The sequence below is a fragment of the Lampetra planeri genome, chromosome 18 (assembly GCF_965212315.1).
Source record: "Lampetra planeri chromosome 18, kcLamPlan1.2.h2, whole genome shotgun sequence".
NCBI lineage: Eukaryota > Metazoa > Chordata > Hyperoartia > Petromyzontiformes > Petromyzontidae > Lampetra > Lampetra planeri.
The window spans coordinates 1,339,066-1,361,099 of NC_136124.1; the positions used below are offsets into that span (position 1 = coordinate 1,339,066).

At 45.0% G+C, this 22,034-nt stretch overlaps 1 protein-coding gene across 4 annotated transcripts in view; it reads right to left on the minus strand.

Annotated features, from left to right (window-relative positions):
- Positions 1-22,034, minus strand: part of LOC144723456 (1-phosphatidylinositol 4,5-bisphosphate phosphodiesterase beta-1-like) — a 144,598-nt gene that overhangs the window by 65,611 nt on the left and 56,953 nt on the right. For all 4 annotated transcript variants that reach the window (XM_078602229.1, XM_078602228.1, XM_078602227.1 and 1 more), the window contains exon 3: positions 17,537-17,605. In XM_078602229.1, coding sequence (XP_078458355.1) covers positions 17,537-17,605 — 69 coding nt within the window. The remainder of the gene's footprint in view (positions 1-17,536; positions 17,606-22,034) is intronic.

The following is a 22,034-nucleotide window of genomic DNA, read 5'->3' on the forward strand; positions in this document are numbered from 1 at the left end:
CCGAAAAAACCTAAGAGTATGTACCCCCCCCCCCCCCCCCCCCCACTTGCCACTGTTTATTATGACCGCCTGTTTAATCTGTGCTCGTGGAATGGGACGCAAACACACGGGATAGGAGGTAGGGGAGGGAAGTGCTCAGCAATACGTCTTCATTTCGGTACTTGGGAGGCAATAGGAAGGGAACAATATCCGCCAGATCCTTTTTCTTTCTGTGATGTCCCATCGGTAATGGGACAATGCCGCTTTGTTTCCTGGCCTCAATGTCTCCTGCCCGGGGTTGTTTGTGGAAACCAGCCACAGCGCTGCGTGCGAGGATGTCTCAGCTCTGGTGGATATTTTCCGAGGTTCTTGGAATGTATCCCAAAGTGCTGCCACATTGGTTGCCTGTATGTTTCAAATTGTAAAACAATCTTATATGACTGCAAAAAATATATATATATTCAGCTGGGATTGTATTTCATACATTATTCCATGGGATTTTTTTGGAACTGCTATTTACTTGTATATTGTGCCATGCTATTATAACTGGTCCTTCAAATACAATGGAGAGAAACAATTTACATGAAATTTGCTCATTGAATTCGAGAGCCTTCAAAGAATAAATTTGTGACATCTTGATTTGAAGCTTTCGTGACTGCAGGAATCCATTCTCTTTGGTTCTTTCGGTAAAGTCACGTGGGCAGGTTTTATTCTATTTTATTTCTACCTACGTGACTTTACCGAAAGAACCAAAGAGTATACATTTGTGACAGTGACCACTAATTTTCCCCCAATTATATTCCTCTTGTGCTATTGCAGATAGTGGTGCCCTATTATGTTGCCAGAGAATTTGCCCCATAAGATAATGCCACAGCCATATGCTCAAGAAACCAAAGGTCGTTTAACTCGGCTATCCTATTTAGACCAAATGCCCAACTTTTATATGCCATGCAAAAAGAGTTTGTCGCTATATCAATTAACACTTTCATACTCCTCAGGGGGGGAATGATGTGAATTAAGTGGGGGGGGGGAGAGGAACATTTAATGTGTTTTGTTGTTGTGTGCATTCATTAGTGACCAGGCTGAGACTATCATTAGCACGTTACACTTCAGGACCTGGTTTAATGACGGGCGGCTGATACCCACATTCGAATCCCGGCTCTCGAGCAGTGCCGGCTCGTTGCTCAGACACAATATTATCTCTCCGAGCCGCCAAGCCACCCGGCGGGCGCTTAAATATTCCCATGGAATCTTCAAATGCCGTCTGTAGACTTTTTTTTTCTTCACGAGAATCCTTCGCGGGTTGTTTGCTTCTTCTTTCTTGTGGGAAGAAGCCGCCCGACCCAGAGAAAACCCACAGATTTAAGGGGTGATCCGTCAACCTCCCCCTCCCCACCGCCCCAACCCCTTTTAAGTTTCTCGATTAGTGTGCGCCACCATTTCTGGTCTTAATTTTAAAAAAGGCGGTTTCAATAAAATTCCATGACACTGACTTTGGCGTGCGCATACCCGAGATCCGAGGATCAGACGATCCTGTGGAGGGCGCTCTGCCAAAACCCGGGATTTGGGCACATCAACAGGTCACTGGTGTCACGAATGCCCCCTCGGGCACTTTCTGTGAAACCCACGCTGAAGCAGCAGCAGCAGCTGAAGCAGCAGCAGCAGCAGCAGCTCTCCGGGCTGATGAATGACAATTGCAAGCATGCAAAGGTCAACCCATTTTACAGCTTTTGACCGACGCTTGTGCAATAATTACAGATCTGGTTTCTTTGGTCAATGATGCCCGTGTAGTTAGTAAAACGTGTGGGAGGTCACACGTGACCCTGCTATGAAAAGACTGGCTTCCATCCTAATGCGTAAATTCCACATTGCCATGATGAGAGCCAGCCTATGGATAGGAGCACCACCGCATTCTCATATTAGCATAGAGGCAGTTTGACTTTGGACTATTAAAGTAGAGATTTGAAGTCTCAACAAAAGGCCCCTTTTACAATAAACACACGACTGTTTGAAAGATCTGAACGCTCCCACTCGGTTACTATACCCGTGGCAAATGCATTCCTCCAGCCTGCCTGCCTACCCGCACCTCCGATTAGCACGGTTGGCAGCGTACGGTGCAAAAGAAGTTGAACATACGTACACAACATACCCGGTCAACGTATATTTAAAACACGTTCATAATTTCAGTACATTGTACAAGCAGAGGCAATTGTGCTGCGTCCTCCCTGACGCATTGTCCCCCCACTATCCAATTGCACACACTTGCACCTGCGTGCAAGCATTTATTCATGGTCAGACAAAAGAAAAGAGTAACCCGAACCATCGCTTGGGTCAGTTGTTGAATTGTGGGAATGAAGACAGGCTGGAATACAATACATCAGGCAACAAAGGTAATACCATGATTAAGCTTACCCCCTCATTCACACGCAGCCATTCTATACGGTCTCACTTTAACGTGACACGGCCATGTACATTTGAATCCTGCCAGCCATGAGGTCCAGCAGCAAAGCCAGCGTCCAGTACCACGTTGACCACGGCAACAGGCACAACCCTTGCAGCGGGCGAGGTGCGAGTCGGCTCTGAGATTGGTGCTCGCGGGAGACAAAGTGAGGTGGCCAGAGGTGCTAGGCACCCAACTGTCGTGTTCACAGCAGGGAAATTGGCACCAAATCTACAAAATCAGTCGGACTTTCAACTGACTGGATGTACGGCCGTCCAGCAGGGCCGACACAAGAACAACTCTTACAGGACTGCATTCTGGGTATTTTACAGTTATTAATTAAATGAAATAAAAAAGAACATGTATAAAGAGACACATTTTAATGACTATCATTCTTGCACTATTAAAATAGTATGATAAAAAGGACATTTGATCCTTTTTGCTACGTACGGCGGGGAAGTTGATCAGCAACGTTAATGTGTTCAGGCGAACGTTGGTGAGTGAGGCGGTGAAATGATTCAGGAGTGGCCGACTGAAACATCTGAAATGGTGCCAGCAAATGATGGAAGTGGCTGGTGGTATCACCATGTGGTCCATGGTACTGGATTGCTGACCGCAGTCGCACTGTGGGGTATTCTTAATTGTCCATCAGTGTAAGAGATCTGCCTTCTTTTATCAAAATAAAAATGAGGGTCTTTATTCAACTAGGGATGCCTAAATGAGGCCCAAGACTCTGTGTCAGGATGGTCCTGTATTGGGATGTTTGGCCAATTCCATAAGCGAGTGTTTAGCTTGTGTGAAAGAGAAAACCCATGCGCAAAATAGCCCACACTCAACACGCTATAGGAGAAATACAATGTGTTATATATTCAGTTGTCAAAAACAGAAATATGCATGGAATGTACAGTAAATATGGAAATATATTGTTACAATAAACATTGCCAATATTTCACAAAAATTGTAACAGAAACCCACCCAAACAGTACAACATATTCTGCAGGCTCGAAATATTTGAAATGAAAAATTAGAAGCACATGGGGTTGAGCAGTGGCACAGTGGTTCACACACTGCACTGTGAACCCGACGACATGAGTTTGATTCCGGGCCACGGCTATCATCAGTGGCAAGTGATATCTGAAACAATCACCAACCCCCTCTGAACAGGGTAATGAAGTATGGTCAATAAATCCCTACAACCAACACAGTGTGGGGGAGGCCTTCAACCAGCACTGGATAGAAAATCACAACAAAAGCATTAGCATGCTCAAATTTCTGGCCACAGCTGTGGCAAAGTGTAATCGCTGCATGGAGAGAGCCTGCACCCCAGCTCTGGCTTGATAAAGGGCTGGGATGCATAACGAAGTGGCTTCATAATATCCGTGATTTTCTCGTGGAAAAGAGGTGTGGCCTAGCAAAATCACCCGACTACCCACAGATAATAGAGGATGCTCTGCAAAATGGGGCTCCCTATAAGAGGAGTAAGCCTTGTGCAACAGAGAAACCACCATTTCGATGCAATCATTCAAGAAAAGAACGAGTAACCCCTGCCCTCACCACCCCATCTCACAGTGGCAACCACAGTTTGCGTCTAGCAGGAAAAGGAGGAAGTGCTGCAAGGGGGGGGGGGGTATGAGGATGGTGGTGGTGAAGGGCCGGTCGGAGGGGACGGGTAGTCATGTCTCCCTAAACTGTAACGCTCAATAAAATTGCCGAACCAGAACAGATCGGCTCACTTGGAAGGAGTCCCACCGCTCTGAAAAATAAAGCTCTCTGGCTACGGCTTTTCCTGGCCGTGCGTGGACTTGACATTGGGGCACGCGCTGAGCTTTGCAAACCGCTGCCCATCCTCTGGCGAGCGAGATAGATTTTTTTTTTGCACCGGAGACGGCCAAAACCGAGGCATGAGAGACAAAGTGAGATAATACAAGGTTCATGCAGCCTTAAGGGCATTAAATGAAAATAAACTGCACTCATCCCAGCATGGCAAAATGAATCCCGTACAAGCTGCACAGACATTCCACTGCAAACACCGGCTCTCGACTCATATGCGCGAACGCTAAACACACACATTGCTGACAAGTGCATGGACACTGACTCAAAGAGAAATGCACATGGCCAAGATGAACAGAGGCTACCAGCACAGGAAGACAGGGCTAACGTAAAGAAAGAGACATGAACAAAACGCTTAGAAGAGAATGCGCACAAATACACCCATAAAATGAAATACAGGAGAATTGCTCTCATCCGTGGGGATTCTTAGAGTCGGCGAAAACTCCCATTTCCCACGGAGGTGTTTTGACAATCATCCGTCGTCATCCATGACTTTTCTCGTAAAGTCACTGCGGGAATAGCTTCCAATTACCTGCGAAAGGAGCTGTGCCAGCAATTTCCTCAATTATACACAATTATCCACGATAAGTGTGAGTACATTTACAGACAACCCCGCGATATGGGTCTCCAACATCACCACAGATAAGAGTCGATCTCCTGTGTTGCAATACCATAGTTCAATTAATCCAATCATAACGCAATTATTCCACAACAAAAACTGAACGGGTGTTTAGGGCCATATTAATATAATACTCCGCTCCATTGGAAACTCTCAAGTATTTTTATTTAAAACACGAGACCGCATGTCTAAACAACTTTCAACAAACATCCTGAGTGCCGCTTCCTGTTTTATTTTGATTTTTTTTAAGTGAAAGAGACAGAGAAAGAGAGAGAAAAAAAGTGGAACAGGGAAATCCCAAGAGGTCCCCACGGGGTTGGCGAGAATGAGATGGCAAATGGTCATTTGGCTTTTTCTCACAGCAGTGTCCCAGCATGGCCCTAGCATTGTGCGATCTTCACACAGCCACATGACCTAATCTGCCAGTTACATTCCCTACAGGTTTGAAACAACATAAAATGTACTGGGTATGATATATGTGGACACGAAATTGCTATACACATCGGTGCACTGCATATATGTGTGTGTGTGTGCAATACCGTACGCACATGTGGATAGAAATCAAACTCAGGTCACCAGGTTCACAGCGCAGTTCAATTGCTTGGCTCCGTCTAACATTAGTGGTGAGTAATATCTGATCTGGTGACGACATCAGAACTTATCTTGAGCCCCTCCTCCACCAAATCAGATTCAAATGAGTACCTGGTGTCGTGTGTAAATATCAGCGCTGGGAAGACAGAGACCTGAACAGGTGCTCACTAACAGACCTTGCCACAGCAGCCAGCATGGCCATAGAGGGAGGTTATCTGTCTTTCTTCATCAACACTGCTCTGACCGGTATGGTCAAGTACAGTTTAGAAAACTGCCATGACCAAAATGGCATAGGGAGGGCCTTTGTCCAGTGGTGGCTTGACAATAGTTGAAAATTACTCTTATTTACAAGAACAACGTTTTCCCCCGTCTCAGCCTGACCTCACAGCGAAGCACTTTATGGAAGCAGGTGGCACACGACATTGCATATTCAACAAACTCACCGGCAGATAATAAAAACAATTTGAAGCTAAATACACATGGCTTGCCATTCATGGTCTGCAAACAGTGCGTGCGTAGCCTACACTGCAATTTCCTTTTGTAGTTGATAAATGTTTTGAAAACAATGTTGTATATTATGTATTTAAGCAAAATGTGTGTCCAGGGTGTGAGATATTCTGATGATCCTGTATGTGCGTGCATGTATAAGTTGGCACAGTGGGGAGAACAGTCATCTCAGCCAGTCAACCCATGACATCTGGGTCTGTTCCATGACCTCCTGCCAGCGAGCCTTTGACACCTCACGTGGCCTCAAGGTGCACCTAGCTTGGCACAGATGTCATAGTGGATAAGGGCATAATTGCCTGGGGATGGCGTTTTGACTTGGGTTATTGTGTGAAAAAGTTACGATTAAATATAGTTCTCTATTTTACCATATTTATCTTGATACCCGTAAAAATCTCCAAAGCTGATCCAGCATGTATCAAAGTTTATCGGTTATACAATTACATTTACAACCAATATTGCCTCGTACGTTTCAGTTTCAGTTTCATTTATTTGGTATAGCCCTGTGAGCCATTCGGCTCTTGAATCGGGTGTAACCGCAACAAACAAAAAACAAAAACCTCATGCAACCTGCATGAAGGATATCGAAGGGATCAATTGCGATGAAGAAGTAAGTCAAGGCATGCACTGCGAGTGTAGGGGGGAGCGATGGCTCGTGGTTCAAGCTACTCGTGCAATGAACCTGGTGACCGGAGCTCAATTTCCAGCCACGGCTAACATCAGTATCCAGTGATATCTGGACAGGACCTGTAACCTCCTTTCCTACTCCAACCTGCACTGACCAGAGTGGTGAAGTTTGGTCCAGAAACCCCCCATCGCTCACATGATATGGAGAGGCCGTCACCCTGTAGTGGATTGAGAAACCAGTGCGAATTATACATTCATTATTATAAAATATATTTTTTTAAATATATAGGGTGCTCCAGATGTCTTGTGATCCCCATTTAATTTTTTAAAACGAAATTTTTTTAATGTAAAGTTTATTTAAAACACAAATAAATATGCAAAAGTATAAATGTTAGGGTCGATTTATGAAATATAATGTGTGCATGTAAATTCGAGAGCTCTTATTTTCGCGGTGGTAGGACAGAGCTCATGGAAAGAAAATTCATCCTGCAATGTTCAACTCTACTTGGCTTGCAAGAGAATAAGAAGCCACGGGACTGTTGTTTTACTTTACAGAGACCCATTGTTCCAGAAACCTGTTGCTTTTAACCTGATCGACTGGACTCACCAGAAAGTGTTTAGGGCTCCATTAACAAGCCAAAGTAATCAAGCAAAATCCAGTTGAGCAATTTGGGCTGGTGAAGATTTGAGTTTTTTTTTCCCTGAGCTGTTTTAACATGGTCAAACGATGCTCTAAAAGATAATAATTGCTTTAAACAAAATACTTCCTCCATAAGTAATCTGCCAGTGGCGCAATGCCAATTTGAATACAGTGCGCTGTTTAGCGAGTCTCAAGACTCTCTTTCACGACAGTCCTGCACCGAGATGCTTGGCCAATTCCATTACTGAGAGTGTGGCGTGTGTGAGAAAGGCCAAGGAACCCAGAGAAAATCTTGATTTGAAGCTTTCGTGACTGCAGGAATCCATTCTCTTTGGTTCTTTCGGTAAAGTCACGTAGGTGGAAAAATTAAATAAAACAAAAAATTATATATCACGACGTTTCGATCGCAACACAAGCGGTCGTCCTCAGGCGGAAGAAAAAATAATCCAGCAGTGGAGCTGCTGAAGCAGCTGCTGGATTATTTTTTCCACCTGAGGACGACCGCTGGTGTTGCGATCGAAACGTCATGATGTATTATTTTTTGTTTCATTTTAGAGAAACCCCACAAACCCCACTGTGTACAAGAGGGATGGATACTCAATACCGCCACACCTCGCAGTGTCCATCCTTTGTATTTGTATGTATGGGTAATTGTCTCCTTGCTAGATGTCTTTCCTTGTTACAAGACTTCGAGAACAGGCTTTAAATAACCTTCAAGAGTCGTTGGAAAACCAAGAGCACCAGGGCTGAATTGTCAGCCCGTGAGATGTCTGTGCCATATGTATTCACCCAAATCCGTAACCAGGTCTGCCTACAATTCTGATGGAACAACTTTGCATTCATTTTGTGCATGCTACAAAAGGTGTGCGCTGTTTGTCTCTGTACTCTATACAGAGTGAGTGAGTGATTTATGGTCAGTTTGCCATGAATTGTATATGCCAGGCTGTCTGCTGGCTGACAACACAAGATACACAATACAGCATGGTGTATTAAGTCGGATAACGTACACGCCAAGCGAAATTAATTACTCCCTGTGCACCGTGAAATACTCCATTGCCCGTGTGTGTTGTTGGATTTTACACTTAGTTATGGTTTGTTGTCAGAAAGGATAAGGCATATTCTTATTTTTTTAATGATTTAGTTTAACAAAGGCTTGTTTTTTCTGGCTCGATTATACCGATCCATTAACCGTTACACCAGGGGTGGAAAAGTAGAGCGGCTGGCTGGCCAGGGGTTAGTGCACTGCAACTGTGAGTCCGAGTTGCACTCCCAGCCACGGCCAACAGCACGGACGAGAGAGATGTCTCCTTCCATCCCCGTTCACGACCCTTAATGGAGCATGGCCCAACATTCCCCATGAGCAATACAGCACTGGGAGGCCTTCATCCAACAGTGGGTTGACCCAGGACTATAAACTATTATCGTACCATTATTTACTTTAATCACACATCGGCGATACAAGTCTAAAAGCAGTGCGCAATACGTTTCTGTGGACGTGCCATGAATCACAATGTAAGTTGGCGACACGTGCTTGCAAACCCATAGATATTCTACCGATACCTAACACTCTTTCCAAATTCCATTTTATTGATGCCACCTTTAAGTAGTCCGTTACATTCCTGAGTCACTTTAGCTGTTCACTCCAGCCCTTCCATATTTACTGTCAACATCACAATCGTAACCACCTGTAGGCATTACCGAATGAAAATAAAACACTGGGTATAGTTTAACGTTAATCAATCATGAGTATCGCTATCGATCCACAATAATCGCATTCACTACGCACGTCACAGGCACATTCAGCCACGTTGTTGTTGTTACTTGTCAGCGGTTCCAGCTTTAATCTACATCGACATCACCTTGGCTACTGCGACCATTTACCGGCTAATCACTGCCGCCACCACCACCGTCCTCATTATAATCTCTTCCGTCATTTTCCCAATTAACCCCAGAGCTGGCTGTCATGTCAGCAGCCCGTAAGCTTCATAGTATTCTGCACCGCTGCCACAACCACGGTGGACGCGCGAGTCACGGCACTGAACATTTCTTCCCCTCTTGCCAAAACTCAGCGCGCGAATTTGGTTCACAGTAACGGGGCGCTCGCACACGCCAGTGACCAAGGCGAGCCGCGAATTTATTTAGAGGCTGCCCTGCTAAAGCGACGGGGTTTGTGATACTTTAAAGCACGGCATTGTGCTTCTCTGAATGCTGCAGTGGTTGGTGTAATGGTGAGCGCACAATGGACTCGAAAAATCCAGAGATCGCTGGTTGGATCTCCTCCCACCATGGCAGTTGAAACGAACCACCCAGCAGCATAGATGGGTATACACCGGTTAGTCGATTGACGAGTCGCGCCTGGTGGGGTCAACGGTGGGAACTCCCACTTAGATGTTTGGCTAGTGTGGAAGAGTAGGCCAAATCACCCGCTTGAAGGCCTCTCTCTCATTCTAATTGGAGGCCCTTCGGCCGCCATCAGTGGCCTGAGCAGTGACCACGACACAATGCGGCGCTGCAACTTTCGCCACCTCTGCGCTCTGCAGGCCTAGCAGAGCAAAAGCCTGCAGCAGTCCCAGCTGTGTCACACCATCCATCGCTTTAAACATGCATGTATAAAGGTGATTAGAAATAATTTAAATCTTGTAAATTAAGCCTCGGTATGCTCTCTTCTAAGCAACGGCCACAGCTGTTTACCATCTGGGAACAATCGCATGTGCCTGCTTTGATTTATAATAACCTTAATCAACGGCACGATGTGTCAAGAGAAATGAAAAGATGGCCTTCTCTGACCAAATTAGATATAATCAACGGGATCTCTAATTACATCCCAGACGGTTGGGGTAATTTCCTAATGGTGCGGCAAGGGTCCCAACGGGTTGATGTGTGGCAACACTCTCTCAAAGGATCTCACCTGGCACTTTCCTTTGTCAAAGTGACTCAATTTGCCCACGCTGAAGCAGAGCTCAGAGTTAACTTCTGAGTAGATCATTAAACAATGCTACAAAAGTTCGATGAACATTGGCAAAAAGTTAAAAACTAAATTCCAAAAAGACCTAAACGGTATATTGGTCACATCTTTTTTTTAAGTTTATTGCATTTGTTGGAACATTAATCATGTGCTTACTACTACATTACTTATTATCAGTCCATAAACTGAAACTGCATGTCTATAGCCTAGCCTCTTTCAACCACACTCTTAGGCATGCATTACTCTGAAGTAGTCATAATACTAATCAACATATGCAAGGAGAACAAACCATTAATAATGCCCTTTTATTAACCCAAGAAATCATCTGAGCCTCAAGATTATTTCTAAGAAGGGCACTGTAATAAGATATATGGCCAATTCCATTTGTGTGTTTGGTATTTGGGAAAACGCCGGACTTTCCAGAAGAAACAAGGGAGTAAACGCTCAACATTCGCACAGATAGACCACATCAAAGTGGAAGCCTACAAACACCTGGTAGCCCCATGGCAGTCGCTCATCCAAGTACTGCAGAGAATTAACCAGGTTATGAACTTTGATGAGATCGGAAGAATTCAGGTACATTTGGCCATAGGTTACTGTATCATCAAACTCACGGGAAATGTTTATGCTGAATTGTCATTGGCAATCTTCACCGGGAATAGTTGCAATTCCAGTTTATATGTCGTTTTCAGAACTGTGTCACTCGTTGCCAGTACCAAGCCAGTTGCTCACAGTTATTCGCAGTAAAAATGCACTGACATGTGAAGATGGCAAGCAACGATTGCTCCCAAAAAGTGCCCCCTGTGTAACCGTGACCGCTCGGGCAAGAGTGCACAGTGACGAGCATGCATGCAGCACGTGCGCTGCCAGGCGCGGGCTTCACGTCATGTTCCAATCCTGCTCCCAACTCCACGGCATGCGATTGCGCGAGCACGTGATGCGTGCACCCAAAAGGAAGCTGACGCTGGGCGCTACAGGGAAGTGAGCAACAGGGAAGCAACGCACACGAAAAGGGAACCTGCGTTTATAAATCAAAACAGTCCGCTTGAGTATCCAAACCCAAAAAAAAGATTCGCTTTGGCCGCAGAAAGATAAGCTGAGGCCTGCACTGTAAAAGTAAACATTCGTCTTTTTCAAACGTACAGCATGTTTAGACTAACAAGAGGAATTGTTAGAGCCATCACAATGCGTTGACTCCTCGCTTAATATACTTTGAAGGTCACGATATACGCATCGAATTGCTCGCATGAGAATGTACGTTTTGATTTGTAGACACAGTGGATAGCCACTGCTGTGGTGCATGGGTCAGGGTGCCAGCTCAGCTTCCCGGCACGGCAGTTTTAACAAAGGTACCATGTTTCCTAAATCCTCCCGCCCCGTTCCACTCCGCAGTATAAATGCAATTATTTTAATTGACAGGTCGTGTGTGGTGGGGTTGAACGTGGGTACTGCCACCTGCTCGAAGACACGTGGCCAGAATGGAAGAGTAGGCAAACATACCCTCGAGAAGAGCTCTCCAGAGCTCCCTCGAAGTGGAGAACCCTCCCGTCAGCAGGGATGCACTTTTACCTTTCCCGCGATGACTATTGGCCGCAACAGTCACCACAGTGTTAAAAAATACCAACCAACTCTTGAAGCAAGAGACGAGCATGAATCATGACTATTCATTGAATTATAAATGGAAGTGGGGTAGGGGGGGCGAAGGAAGCGAGGTTGTCATTTTACCTCTAGGAATTATCGTTAGCGGGCTTTGGCATCAATTTGCAGTGCCGGTTTTGAATAGTGAATGGTCCGGGCTCGCCTAAAATTGTCAAAGTGATAAGCGGTAATAAGATGCTTTCGTTAATTCTGCTCATAAGAATAAAGAAGTGTGCATTTTAATGAGACGGTAATGAATGCAGACTCCTGCCACACGGCAGACATTACGCGTCAATCCACCTGGGGGGGGGGGGTGCAGGGCTGTCTGCTCCACGTGCTTCGCATGAACGCACGTGGCTGCACGTGGCTGCACTTGGCAGGCCATACGCAAACACCGTGAAAAGCCTCGAGTACCGTTGGGACAAGTGGTGTTGGCGAGCGCCTATCAAGGTCGGGACAGCGACCGAGGGGGCAAGTGCGGCGCCTCACCCAGTGCCCGGCGTTTGGACGCGGCGTTCGATTCTCACTTCAGGTTGCGTCGACCTAGGGGAGGCCCAGGACAAGTTCTGATTCCGCTTGCCTCAGGAGTCAGCCATGGCGGGCGAGCGGGCTGAGGTCACCAGATTCGCAGCGCGCTGCGCCCATCGCTGTGCCCACTGCGCCCCACACATGGGGCTGGCACAGACAACCGCAATGGTGATTTGGCCTAATAGACTGCTTGGGGGAAAGTGCTGTTAGCGAGCACCTATTAAACCAGTTGATGTTCACACACTGCACTGGGTACTGGTTTTAGGCCGAGTTGATCTAGGGGGAGGTGCAGGTCAGGTTCAGATACCAACCGGTCATAATCACCATGATCATTGGCCATCGTCAATCTACTGTTGATAAAGGCCTCCTCCCTCCACGCAGCATCTGCACCATCGGCCATCATCCCTTCCACCGCGCTTTATTCGCTATTAGGACTATAATGAGTCAAGAAAGTCTGTCTGTGTGTAACGCGCGTGACGTCACTCCACATGCCACACCCCCCGTCATTAATATTCATGAGCGGGTGGATTTTTACACTCACGCAGAAGAAGGTCGAGCGGAAATATGTTTTCGCAGATTTGCTTTAAGTTTGACGTTTTTTTATTGAAAGTGAATCGAATAAATAATTCTAGGCAGTAACAAAGTGGATTTGGTGTCTTTATATATTTCTTCAGCACTTGAGACAAAAGGCAAGTCTAATGTATGCTTCTACATTATGGTAAAATAGATATTTCTCGGTGATTTTCCAGATATTGTATCGAATTCCAATTTATTTCAACCCTAGCGGCCGAAAGCAGAAGAGAATAAAGTATCAGAGCAGTGAATTTGAACAAATTGAAGGTCAGTTATATACAGTGCTACAGTGACATGAAGTGAGGTGTTTTATGACGTAGTTCTGTGCAAGAATCACTGCCATTAATACAGTGCTACAGTGAACTGCAGTGAAGTGTTTGATGACGTACTTTTGTGCAAGATTCACTGCCATTAAATTTACACAAGATACAATTTATACTCTGCTCAATTTTTTCGTAAATATTACAGCTTCCATCCTAGGACGGACAAAAGGCTAGTAACAAAATATATACTCACACGTGAGCACAACTGAAGACAACGACTACTGTATAACCCTAACTCTGACACTAACCCAAACATGATACTCCCGAAGGATAAACAAACCCAGTTATTTGATTGCTCATTGCTCGTTGTTTTTAGACTGCCTGTGGTTATCACACAACCATAAAAGCGGGCGATCTAACTAACAACAACAAAACGAATCTCATTCATTATTAATGGTCGGTGTCAAATTCAAAAGCCAAGCCATGGTGAACTCATACCTTACATATTTTCAGACACTGCCACGCAAATTCCAGCACAGTCCTTCATACTGGGGAGTCTTTTCCTGACATATGATGCCATCATTGCAATGTCTTGTTTTTTGGAGAGGGTACGGTTGCATTCTACAGTGTTGCAGGCCTTATATAGAAGTAAGAACTATTCATAGGTGCTATTGTTGTGCTACAACAATGCCTACATGTTCGCTTATGTACGGGCCATCTCGGTTGGATAAAAATTACAATCTGTCATTATGCAACACATTACGGTTTCGTGAAATTGACTTTGTTACACGAGGTGTACTTTGGAATTCCTCTCAGTGACAATTGCACAATGCTGACCCCCGCCACCAATGTGGTGAAATATGGATAAACAACCAAAAAATGTATGCGGATACCTTCATGCAGAAGTGGACTGAAAAAGCACTGCACAGTATGGATTATAATTATTTTATAACAATAACACAATGACTTTTGCTTTCTGACAAATGCTCAACCAAGCAAAATACAGCTGTGGCTCTAACGCCATAGAAATCTCAACTGTCTCAGCACCACGATCTTGCAAACAGCCCCCCCCCCATCCGTGTACTCCTTTTGGTTCCCAAGTTGTAGAACAGAATAATGGGAAACAAACTAAAAACTAAAATCAGCAAGCCGCAGTAATACCGTCGTAATATTGTGACTTTGTGTAATATTTTCGTGGTGCCATCCTGTGCCATTGTCTCGAGGGAACATGAACAGCTTGCCAGTCACTGCTTTTTAAAAAAGTGCATTTTGGAAACATGTTTTTCAACGATTATTACAGATGTGTGTGTGTATTTCTTCACTCCCGCATTTTAAGCACAAACACATGTCAACAAATCAAATATTAACATGATGATGATTAGTGGTATGCTCAAAGGCACGTTATGTGACCCCGATGCCAGAAGGCCAGAAGGTCGCGGTAATGTGTTCCATTAGGTATTAGTTCCCGGGGATGGCGACACAGACGCAGATTCACACAAACATGATTAGTCTTGATAGCCACATAAATACCCCCCCCCCCCCCCCCCGTTAGCGAGCGTCTATTAAGGTCGGCATGGTGCATGAGATGGGTCATATGGCCAACACCATACCCAGCCACCTTTCTCCCCCTAGTCTCGATATCTGACCACCATCCCAGGTACTCATTCAGAGGTTTGAGTCGATCTCGGGGAGTGGAGGACCATGACTAGTTCAGATATGTATCACTGACGTTGGCCATGGGCATGAATCGAACTCAGGTGGCCAGTGCTCCTTGTGCAGTGCGCCAACCACTACCCTAACGATCTCCCGCACACACATACAAAGACAAAGATCCCCCGTGTAGCCTCAACAGACTGTTCGCGCAAGTGCTGCTAGCGAGCACCAATGAAGGCTGGCGTGGCACACAAGGGAGTGGGTGGCCAGCACCACACCCGGCCGCCTTTGTCTCCCAGTGGCGATGTTTGCACATTGCACCAGGTACTCATTTGAGGCTGAGTCGACTTAGGTGAGGCCCAAGACTGGTTCAGACAATCGTCACTGGTGTTGCCCATGAGCAGGAATCAAACTCGGTTTGCAGACTAACCACTAGACTACTGTTCACCACACAAATAAAGACAAAGACACACACAGTGTAATATTGCCCCAATTTAAGCCACACATGGAAGAGGTTACACAAGGCTGCTGTTATCTTGTTTGTTAACCGTTCATTAGCTACCAAAAACGATGAAGAAAAACACGCGTGAATAATCAAATCACAGTATTTATTTTTTCACATCTTTCACGACGAGAAATTTTATTTCTATGCTGAGATTCAAAAGCATGAAGCCGCTCGATTTATTTTCAAATATCCTGGTGCAGACTATGATGTCATGGGCATGGCCTGCTGTTCGGCTTCTGAAAACATTGGAACGTTTATTTTCATGTTGTTTGAAGAACAATGTTTAAGTTATTATAACAAAAATATACAATTTTTAATGTCTATTCATACAGCCAAGCAAGCAAGGTGGCGCATGCTATCCTTGTAACCCAGCTCTTGGGAGGCAAGGGTTGGAAGATCACACATTTGTGAGGTTTCCAAATCCGCCGGATTTAAAGATGTGCAGGAGATGGCAGCCCAGCTAAATTAGTGTCACGCTGTCTTCGCAGACTATTCTCTGCTATTCCCTTGTATGGATATGTCCTCTTTGGGAACCTTGGACTCCTTTAACATGCAAATGGCATAACTCCTTTAAATTAAATTGGCCAAACATCCTGCAGGATCAAGACACAGCGAGGCTTTCCTGGATAAATAAATCACAAATAGCCTCGTTGTTATTCTTCATATTATCGTTACTGAATAATATAAAACGGGTTTAGCTCTTGTACAAACACAACTGACTTTTGAAAATGTATGTTTCCTTTCAAGGCAGTATTATTGACGAATGTGTTGATGTTTTTTTGCGATAGAAAAAATACCTTGGCAACTGCTACTATCATAACTACTTAAGGTATTGGTCTAGTACAAGTGACAGCGCTGTATCAATATTGACAACTTCAAAGATAACATTATCCTGCGACACATGGAACCCACTGCTACACATCCCGTAAGAGGCATTATCTGTACTGGTATTGGTTAGTGCAGATTCATAAAAGTCCGTAAAGCAGTTTACATTGTGAGGAGCCAGTCTGTTGTTCTAAGAACACCAAGCGATAGGTGCACACCACCAAGAGGGTGGTACCTCAATCATGGTGGCGGTGGCAGCAGCAGCCACTAGTGCTGTGATACCACTATGGTGCTAGTGCCAGGCTAGGTGTACTTTCTGAGGGCCCCATGCAGTGCAAAGGCTCTGTGGCCGGTGGTTACAGGAGGGGGGAACCCAGGTGCTGTTGAATTAACAGATTGTGGTAACTGTCAGACGCATCCATCCGCACCCACAGACACACGCGCTTACCATGAGCATGCTAGCAACACAAACATTCCCCATGTTTGAATGTGGCACCACAGTGCCACCCGATTGTCAATGAGCTCAGGACCCTCCAATTGGCACGGTTCGCTACATACAGTGTGAAAGGAGTTCAACATACGTATAACCGGAACGCCGAAACTATCATCACCTTGCTTAGTCGATTACCCCCTTACTTCGTTGGTTAACTCTTCAACCACTGATTCGATTAATTCAATGCAATAATTTTTTGTAACGTAAAATTATAACGGAGTTGGAGCTGAGCTCAAGGTGGGTGGGGAAATGACGCTGGGCATTCACTGCAGTGAGTTGTCCGCATTTTGGAGGCCGGATAATAGGATACTGCTGTTTGAAATCGGCGGCCAATGAATCAATTTTCCGTGCAAAAAAACAATAGTTTAAAAGCAATGCATTCATCACTTCAATTGACAACTTGCTGCAGCACCCACTTCTGACTTGTCCTGTTCAAGTCCTTGCTGTAGACGTTTGTTTTGTCTGCCTAGGATTGCCTCTCCTTGTGAAGTCACTTAACCTGCAACTTACCATGGTGCACCTCCTTTCTTGCTCTGCCCTGTCGATTCTATACCTCATAGAATTTAAGTATTCTTAAGTATTTTTTGTGGCAGACAAAGTTACAATTGTTGCTGTTACAAAAGGCTCCAAAAATGGCAATCTTGGTGAAATGCCACTCATTGATGTTCTACCCGTGCGAAAAACAAACCGAGGATCGACCAACTGATAACCGAGTCCCAAGCAGTGCTTATGGGTATGAGTTATGGCACGAGCAAAGACTGGTTGGTTGATTTGTTTCCTGCTAGGATTTTCCACAGAGATGAAGGCGTATTAAGCAAGTTAGCATAGATCATTGACTAAAGCATTCCCCCCTCCGTGTTCACCTTTGGCATCTTGGCATACTTCCCGGTCCTTGTGTCTCGGATGCTTGTGATTTCCAAACATTCCGTTTCCTGCAACACAACGTGACACAATTGCATAAGCATGGTAAAACAAAAATATGGCTCCACTAAAAGATGCAATTATCAAGTAAAACATCTTCATGGCCGAAGTCTAGGGCAAAGCTGCTGACACAACTTCCTGCCCAATTATACTATGATTATATATTTTACAGGAATTAATTATTTCATATTAAATTACCATCTGCCATTCACGCGAAAATGTTTTACACACCCTAATAAATCTACTGCTCTGTAAACGGGCAACAGTTTATGATAATAAGCTTGTGTTTATTTCGAATGCTGCGTTAAAATGACATCCCAGAAGAAAACATTACAAAGACACAATGAATATTAAATCACACATTAACAAGGTGTGATGATGCATCAATGGGTAAATTGGCCCCAGGCCTTACAATGTGATGTAAAGTTCCACGTAACTGCTGGTTTGGGTGATAAGTACAGCTCAAAAGGCTGCCCAGTAGGCTGACTTATATTCTTCTTCAGTAGAGGCAACGGACGTGACCTGCTTTCTTGCCTATTCCCCAATTTAATTCTCGGTGGACTCTCAGCGCAGTGATGAGACAGTGAAAGTCCGTTTAGAACTCTTGGGAGAGCAGCTGAGACACAGTGTGTTCAAGATAATTATTTAACACAACGTTTGACCGTTTTATTTTCACACAATACGAAGGGGGAGCACACTTCCCACACATTCTACTATGAGATTGGGTTTGTCCCATTACAGTCAAACCAGTAATATCAATCCACAGAGCTGGAAAAGGCCAATTAAAATTTAATATAAAATTCAATGCGATGTTTATTTTTCGTGCAGTCACTGATGACTGGGGCGAGACAATAAACCCCAGTTTAGTCAGTATATGGCCACTTGGTATCACACCCAGGTTCTCAGCAATGCTGCATCAGTGCTGTGGCCTCGCAGCCACCTGCTTCTCCATCGTGCACGCTGCATGCTAACGCTGCCACGACATCACCGCAGTTGACCCAAAGTCTCAAAACGCCCACATGCCCCCGGCATCCCAGCCACAATCCCCCTGTGACCCCAATGAGAAAAAAACCACCACCCACCACCCGTTTCAAAATGCATAAAATTTGCCCGTCATGTAAACATCCCCAATCGACATTCCAGCGCTGTCTTCTCCGGCTTGGGAAACATCTTGGGCACTATCTGCACGCAAGCTGCTAATCTACTACCTGCAGTGGTGGCGCCGGCAGTGGCGTAGTGGGCTTGCGTGACACGGCCGCAAAAACATGGCACTTAGTGGCCGTGGGAGTTGTGGATCCCTGGGATCAGCTTAGTAACATCGAGGGTGGAGGTGGGGGCTGGGGGAGCTGGATGGGGTTGAGCCACCCCCTTGATGAAAGCTCACCCCCCCACCCCCACCCCGTCTATATTCCCATCATCAAATCATAAAATGAAAAAATCTTGGCACAATGGAACACCAAAAGCAGATCAGTTTTTACTTTACTCATTCTGTTTAGCGTTTAACGTTCGTTTACAGTTTATTTAACATTGACGGTGTCACGTCCCTCTTCAGATGTTGTGTCCCCCCCCCGTCCCCTTTAAACAAGGCCATGCCGCAGGGTTGGGTCACTGCCTGATCTGTATTTTATGGATCCTGTTCTCTTCGCTTATCGGTGCTAAATGTCCATCGACAGTAGGATTACAAATCTCAATTAACATCAATTAAGTACTGTAGTTTATAATCGCTTGAAGCATTTGAAATATATGGGGTGGGGGGGGGTTACAGAAAGTTTGCAAAGTACATCAGCAGCAGCAGCAGCAGCAAGTGGTGGGTAATTCAGTCTCACAGGGCGGGTCCTGTGCATTGCCCAAGCATGCAGCGGACTTTGACTGGAGCTATGCCGTGCCAAGGACCAGTCGATAGCGGTTAACGCTGATATGACAACGATGGAATGCAATCTGCCGTGCAGTAGCACTTATTTTGTTGAGATAAATGCGATCCAGCACTGCTTTGCAGGCTAGATAACGACACAGTTAGTGGTGTTAGAGGCTGGCGTCACAAACTGCTCCGTGCGTACCAATGCCCACCTAGCCCACAGACATGCAACACGCACAGTACAACAAACACCACGGCCATCGATGGTCTCTAAGCCACGTGATGGAGCCAGAGATATGTTGTTGTTTTTCCGTATCTGTCATCTGCACGTTGACAACGCTTGGTATATACAATACGGTCACTGTTTTGTAACTTATGACATAATAAAGTATACAAACCCATTATGCGTTGCTGTTGTGTGGAACATTATGAGTTAAAGCACATAATGCATCAGCAGCAATGTGTTCTGTATCTCCACATAAAATAAAATACGATGTTATAGTCGATCAGTCTGTTGTCTTTCCAGACTAATATTATCGGGCAGCATTATGGTTTAAGCAAGCAAACTGTGGACTGGTTGAGACCTTCTGGGCCTCAGCAATGCCAGGCTTGATCAACGAATGCTGCTGGGTTAGCCAGACGTTTTGAACAAAAATGTCTCGATCTGACATAACCGTGGGCACTGTTTTCAATGGAGATCAATGAGTATCGCACAGTTCCGTGAGGCCAACGAATTAGGGTTCTGTAAAGGTTCCCAAGTGTCCAAGAGAATAAAGCACACGTCTCACACCATGATTTGTGGCCGATCGGCTCATTTAATTAAAATAGAGCCGCACCTGCATGGTGCCATTTGAACCTTCACGGGTAATCGCGCACCGAAAGGCAAACTACTCCCAGACACAACCCAGGCAGGGTGTGCATGTACAGGCGATTGTGTTTGCTGCTTGTCAACAATGTTTGGAATGCTTGGTCAAATGATGCACAAATAGGATTCTTGAAATCTTCTTACAAACCGCGTCATCCCCTATTGGAAATCAGGCCACAACGAGTTCCCCTCCGCTGCTCCCTGTCCTTGGCAACACGTTGAGCCTCGCCCCAACGGAGGTTGATCGATGTCGCCAGCGCGGCCTTCACGGTCTAGCGCCACGTGGGTCTTGGGTCTGCCACGTTTGGTACACGGGCCTGGTCCATTGTGAGTACGTGTCGGAGCCATCTGAGTCGCTGTCTCCCGATGTCTCGTGTGTGATATACAATCGCGACTTACCAAGGGTTCAATGAGCCAAAGACGCTGTCTCTGAAGTTCGTCTGTTGAGCGGCTTGCCCAGCTTCTGAGGCACGAGACACCCAGTCGCTCCTCTTCTACTACAGGATACTGCTTACTTGGTGTGAAGCTCTAATATAGTGTTGGCGTTTCGATTTAAAGCTTTCGTGACTGCAGGGATTCATCTTCTTGGTTCTTTCGGAAAAGTCACGTAGAAGGAAAATAATAAAATAATAAAAATAAAACATAACAAAATTATTCTCACGACGTTTCGGCCACAACGCAAACAGCCGTCCTCAGGTGAAGCGTCGTGAGAATTATTTTCTTATGTTTTATTTTTATTATTTTATTATTTTCCTTCTACGTGACTTTACCGAAAGAACCAAGAAGATAGTGTTGGCGTGTTCCAAAAATGGTACAAGTGTTCTTTACCGTGGCATTTAAGCACTGAATACATGCAAATTCTTATTCTACATCATTATGGTCCTTTATATTCCAGAAAGCCTCACTGGGTCTAACTCCTGTCAATGCTATGTTTGGTCATCTGGATCAAAATAAGTAGCACTCACAATGTTTTTCAAAATGCAATATGTAACGTGGGTCAGCAGTAGAGTGGTGAGCGGTTCGCTTTAGGAAGGTTGTGAATTAAAATCACGATTTTTCCCTTGGCTAAGCCAATCATCCCTTTCGGGTTGATAAAAGAAACAATTGCTGAAGTGCTGTGGTTGTCCCACCTGATGACGAACGCTTGTGTTGTGCCCGAAACGTCGTGATTTACTTTATTTTATTTTATACCTACGTGACTTTACCGAAAGAACCAAAGAGTATGGATCCCTGCAGTCACGAAAACTTCAAATCTAGATTGAAATAAGTATCGTTCTATGGTGAAGCCGTCAGTGGGTGTCCTATGGAGAGACTCTCCTCTACCAGAGTAATGTGGAATTTCCACCACTGGCTCAGGAACGTAAATAACAGATGAACCTCATTGCTCACATGAGTGGGAACTCACTGACTTTTTGGTGGGAGGTAAAAAGGGCAGATAATACCAGAATGTATACGTTTCATTCTATGCCAGAACGTGAGACCTTCATGAGTTAAAATGATTAAGTTATCGATTTCATACATACCTTGACCTGACTTTGATGAAATGCATCGATTATATATAATGACCCTGAAGCCACAGTTTTGATTTGCCTGAATGCTGCAGTGCTCAACTGCATGGTGTATACTTGGTGCATACTTTAAAGAAAAACAACACTCTGAAGTGTTAAAAATGCTTTTAAAATATTTTATAGCAGCCCTAATGTGGACGATCCATCACGAA